The sequence below is a fragment of the Arachis ipaensis genome, chromosome B04 (genome assembly GCF_000816755.2).
Source record: "Arachis ipaensis cultivar K30076 chromosome B04, Araip1.1, whole genome shotgun sequence".
Classification (NCBI taxonomy): Eukaryota; Viridiplantae; Streptophyta; class Magnoliopsida; order Fabales; family Fabaceae; genus Arachis; species Arachis ipaensis.
Genome location: NC_029788.2, coordinates 95,510,021 through 95,516,020, shown reverse-complemented (window position 1 = coordinate 95,516,020; position 6,000 = coordinate 95,510,021). Strand labels below are relative to the sequence as shown.

Below are 6,000 nucleotides of genomic sequence, written 5' to 3'. Positions count from 1 at the left end.
CATAAAGAGGATAACAGCACCATGTACACTTCAATTTACATGAAATACACCGAAAGGCAAACTAAATACAATGTGAGGTAAAAAAGATATGTAACTCATGATACCAGAAGCACTACAATAAAATTCTATGGATTGTTACAACAAATCGATAAAGAAAATTCTTGAAAAATGGACAAAAACAAATGCAAATTCCTCAAACACATGCAAACATAGCTTAAACTATATGTAACATTTTTACACCGACCTAACACAGTTATCACCAAATAAAGCGTATAATGAGAACAGTAATACGTACTTCAACGCAATAATACAAAATAAATCTACTAAATAAACAGAAATATCACTATGTAGTGTTTCGCAATCAAAATAAAAAAGAGAAAAGTGAGAAAACTAGACGATTAGTGAACAGTACCTTTAAGAATCTTTCGTCTTCTCTTACTGTGTTTCTTGGTGAAGATTTCAAATTTAGCTTTAAATTTTCTTGACTTTTCGTGACGATTTTGAGAGATTTTTGAGAGATTTTGAGCCTGGTTCGAATTATGAGCATTGCGGTTTTGATGAGCGGAGAAGAACCATTTTTCATAAAATGTTCGCTCTATTTAACAGTTGGGAAAAATGCGTGGTTATACGCGTTCTAATCTGAGATTGGTTTTTATTAGGTTTGGACTAACTTAATTGGACTTAGTTGCCAAAAAGACTTCTATATGTAACAGGACTATATTTATAATTACATATTTATTATATTTAAAATTTCTTATTTATTTCATTAGTAATTAAAGAATACAAAATAAAAATTTTTAGAATAGTTTAGACCGATTTTTATTGTCTCAAATATTTTTAGACATATTTTACCTTTTTTTAAAAATAATTAGGAGGATGAATTAGGTTTCTAATTATTACTCTTAACTAAAACTTTGGTATGATTTGTATTAAACTGTTCTTGGTGAAGATTTCAAATTTAGCTTTAAATTTTCTTGACTTTTCGTGACGATTTTGAGAGATTTTTGAGAGATTTTGAGCCTGGTTCGAATTATGAGCATTGCGGTTTTGATGAGCGGAGAAGAACCATTTTTCATAAAATGTTCGCTCTATTTAACAGTTGGGAAAAATGCGTGGTTATACGCGTTCTAATCTGAGATTGGTTTTTATTAGGTTTGGACTAACTTAATTGGACTTAGTTGCCAAAAAGACTTCTATATGTAACAGGACTATATTTATAATTACATATTTATTATATTTAAAATTTCTTATTTATTTCAGTAGTAATTAAAGAATACAAAATAAAAATTTTTAGAATAGTTTAGACCGATTTTTATTGTCTCAAATATTTTTAGACATATTTTACCTTTTTTTAAAAATAATTAGGAGGATGAATTAGGTTTCTAATTATTACTCTTAACTAAAACTTTGGTATGATTTGTATTAAACTGCAACGCATAAGATAACAAAATTAAGGAAAACAAGATGATGTTAATGAAAATATAAAAGAACAGTGATTTAAAAAAATATATTACATTAAAATTAGAAAAAAAAATTAAAATTGCTTTTTGTTTTCTTTGCTTTTTAATAAAAAGATCGATTTCTTATTTTTTGGATAAAACTGTAATTCATTAACCAATTAAGAATTGAATTAATTTAATTTTCCTTTGTTGCAGCTACGATCGGACCACCATCTCTGGCATTGTCCACTTTTATTATTATATAAATCATGGAATATGTTCCAGATTTGATTTTTTGATTCATCTTCGGAACTGTCACCGAACTCGGCAATTTTAAGATTGGGTCATTTTCACGGCCCAAAGACGGACTAATAACTTCCAATATCTTGATCCAACATTTGAATTCAAATATCTCCCTTATCTTAGCCAGATAAAATAAGATGATGGCAGTCCAAACTGGCCCTATAATCTCTAACTAACATTCGAATTCGAATAACTCCCTTATCTTAGCTAGATAAGATAAGATGAGATAACTACCACTAGCTATATAAAGGAGAGCCAGAAGTCCCCTCAGGTACTCACTCATTCCTCACACCTTATATCTCTTAGATCCATTCTGACTTGAGCATCGGAGTATCTTTGCAGGTACCCACCCACATTGCTCCAGTTAGATAATCCGGTGTTCGCCTAGACTCGCAAGTCCCCAATCCATCTCATAACCCGTACCAGAGACTTCTTGTACATTGGCGCCGTCTGTGGGGACTACCAAGTCGTGGCGGCATGATGGAGAAGCTCGAGGAGTAACCCCCAAACTCACTCACTTTATTTCTTGCTTGTAATTGAGAGGAAAAAGGAACAATGTCTCTTCAACTTGTAATCACATTCTTAGTGATAAGATTCTTTGTATACCTTCGCCCTACCCCAACGGCGAAACTCAAAGCCCCGCCTCCCTTTAGTGGGAAACCTCCCCCTCTTGGACACTCTCATCCACCACTCTCTCATCCGTCTCTCCAAGCGCCATGGCCCTATATTCTCCCTCTACTTTGGCTCCATGCCCATCGTGGTCGCCTATTCTCCTGAACTCTTCAAGCTCTTCCTCAAACCCGCAAAGCCAAACACCCAAACTCTGAGATAGCATTCCTTCCATCCACGGGAGGATAACAAGCACTGTGCACTGCCAACCAACCCCGGTCTAGCAGCAACCAAAGGAGGACAAACGGCCGCCCACTGAAGCTCGAGTGCCCGACGGCCTAGGAGAGAAAGCAACCAGATAATCCAAGAGCCATGCCTTAAAGTGCAAAACCTCGAGGGCTAAGTTACTTCCAAAGAACGATACCATTCCGAACATGCAAGCCAAGAAACCTCTAGAACCCGGTCGCATCGAAAGGCCAGACAAGAATGGTCACCCGAAGAACGACACAGGAAACGGCACGATCGGAGTGAATCCAGAGATTTGGAGCACCCACACAATGAGGATGACTGAAGGCACAGTTGGGAGGCCAAGCAAACAAGAAACGAGCACGAAATAACAGGAGCTACCCCATTTACCGAGAAAATCCTAAAGGCCAAACTCCCTAAAGGTTTTGACAAACCCATCGACATGAAGTATGACAGAACCAAGGAACCCCAGGAACACCTAACAGCCTTCGAGGCAAGGATGAACTTGGAAGGAGCCGCCGATGTGGTCCGATGCAGGGCCTTTCCGATAATCTTAGCCGGCTATGCAATCAAATGGTTCAACGGCCTCCCGAATGGTTCCATAGCCAGCTTTGACGTCGTCTCTAGAAAGTTTATGGACCAGTTCACTGCCAGGATCACCAAAGCAAAGCACCTGATCAACCTACTCGGAATTACCCAAAGACAAGACGAATCCATGAGGAAATACCTCGACAGATTCAACGATGAGTGCCTAACGATCGATGGACACACGGACTTGGTAGTTGGTCTCTGTCTAACCAATGGACTCATGGATGTAGACTTCCGAAAGCACCTCACCACCAAGCCAGTCTGGACTATGCACGAAATCCAAAGTGTCACGAGGAAATATATAAATGACGAAGAGGTAAGCCAAGTCGTGGCCGCCAACAAACGGAAGCACGGCAACACGACACCTCGTAGCAACCCACTACCGAAAGCGTCCTAGGGATTAATTAGCCCGGGGCCAATGAAACAGATATCCAAATAATAAAATAGATATCCAAATAAAAAAAAGCGGTGCCCTGGGGATCGATCACCCGAGGCCAACAAAACAGATGTCCAAATAACAAAATGAATATCCAAATAAGTAAAGGGCTACTCGGGGATCGATCACCCCCAGGCCAACAAAACGGATATCCAAATAAATAAACGGATCGAAAATCCAAATAAGTAAACGGATACCCCAGGATCGATAAACCTGAAGCCAACAAAACAGATATTCAAATAACAAAACGGATATCTAAATAACAAAAAATGGTGACCCGAGGATCGATCACCCGCGAAGCCAACAAAGCAGATATCCAAATAAGTTAAACGGCTACCCCTAGAAACCGGTCACCACCGAGGCCAACAAAACGGATATCCAAATAAACTCAATAAGCAAAGTATTGAAATCGGCCCACCAAGAGGCTTAAACTAAGTTCACAATAACGGCCCAAAAAGGCCACACAAAGCAAGCATGAGCTGACGGTCTTCTAACTCGCGGAAAGCCAAACTCATCAACATCCCGTCAATCGGCGCAGGATGAGGTCACGCACTTTCCAGGCCCTTCACAACATCCAGATAATAGAAAACCAAACTCGTCAACAAAAGCGGCGTTAAGGTCTAAGCTAATGATTTTCCAACTCGCAGAAAGCAGAACTCACCAACATCCCACCAATTGGCGCAGGAGAACGTCACGTCCTTTCCAGGCTCCTCACAGTCTCCCAAACTACAGAGAACTAGGATCCCCAACAACTCAGCATTGAGACCAAGCAAGCAAGCTCTCATGCTCCAGGGGCAACTGTTCCGGACCCGATCTCCTGATCCATCCTTGAAACGGTCACCGAACTCGACAATCCTAAGATTAGGTCATCCTCACGGCCCAAAGACAGATCAATAACTTCCAATATCCTGACTCAATATTTGAATTCAAATACCTCCCTTATCTTAACCAGATAAGATAAGATGATGACGCCTAAACCGGCCCTACAATCTCTAACCAACATTCGAATTCGAATACCTCCCTTATCTTAGCTAGATATATAAGATCAGATGAGATAACTACAACTAACTATATAAAGGGGAGCCAGAAGCCCCCTCAAGTAGTCACTCATTCCTCACACCTTATATCTCTTAGATTCATTTTGACTTGAGCGTCGAAGTGTCTTTACAGGTACCCACCCTCATTGCTCCAGTCAGATAATTTGGCGTCCGCTTCGACTCGCAAGTCCTCATCCATCTTACAACCCGTACCAGAGACTTCTCGTATAGAATAAAACCACGAATTTGATATATAAAACTCATATGCAAATCGTTGAACAAAACTATGGTTTATGGCTGCTTGTGTGAATGGCGATTAAGAACTACGATTTATAAAATGTAATTGGATAGCGTAAATTGTGATTAAAAAATGTGATTTTGGTTTGAAAAAAAAAAGTTATTATGAACCACGATTTTGATGTTAAACACTTCAATTACAAACACCCACAATTCTCACTATACAAGCAATAATCATGGTTTTATTTTAAGTAAAAAAATCTAAAAAAATTTCACTGAGAAACAAAAGGAACACTTTTTAATTTTAATATTAAGGGAGCCATTTAAATAAAGATGTCAAAAACATCTTTTTTTTAAAGATATTTTTTAAAAATTAAAAATATATATATATATATATATATATTGAAAACTTTAAATTCTAACCCTATAACGATAGAGAAGAAAAGAGCTAAATTTAGAATTCTCAAAATTAATATATATAATAAGAGTATTTTAGTCATTTTATATAATAGGAGTATTATAGTCATTTTTTATAAAAAATAATATTAATTTAGACGGATTCAAAATTTGATTCATTATTTTTCGATTAAATTAATTTGTCTGGCATAATTTTGACAAAAATAACATAATTTAAGTGATTATATGTATTAAATTTTAATTATTAAAAAATATCTTTAAAAAAAGATGTTTTCTGCGTCTTTATAGGAGCATTCCTTAATATTAAAGAGAGAGTTATGTTTTGCGTTGTTGCTGGAGGTTGATGTATTTCATTCAACTATGGACGTCGCAGTTGAAGAAATTGAAATGTCAATTTTTGTTCATATGAAATCGGAGGATACGTAGTTTTTTAAATTTTATAAATCTGATTCGCATATTTTTTAATTTCAAATTAATTTTTTTTATTTACAAATCTAACCTATCAATTTGTTTTACGATAAAAATAAAATAAATTAACGCACAAATTCGATTTTTGTACATCCTCAAATTCGAACTCATCATTCCAGCAATTTGATCTTATATGGAATTTGGAGTACTCATTGAGTGAATCTTAAGCTAGCTAAAATTATTCCTTTTTCCCCACTATGTCCTTATTTGCTTTATACAC

At 36.7% G+C, this 6,000-nt stretch overlaps 1 protein-coding gene across 1 annotated transcript; it reads left to right on the top strand.

Moving 5' to 3' along the window:
* On the top strand, positions 3,040-3,582 carry LOC107636715. The gene has a single exon (XM_016340208.1). It carries the CDS (start codon positions 3,040-3,042, stop codon positions 3,580-3,582), a length of 543 nt encoding a protein of 180 aa, XP_016195694.1.

Excerpts from the sequence above, each read along its gene's own strand:
- LOC107636715 (XM_016340208.1), top strand. The coding sequence starts at position 3,040 with ATGAAGTATGACAGAACCAAGGAACCCCAGGAACACCTAACAGCCTTC.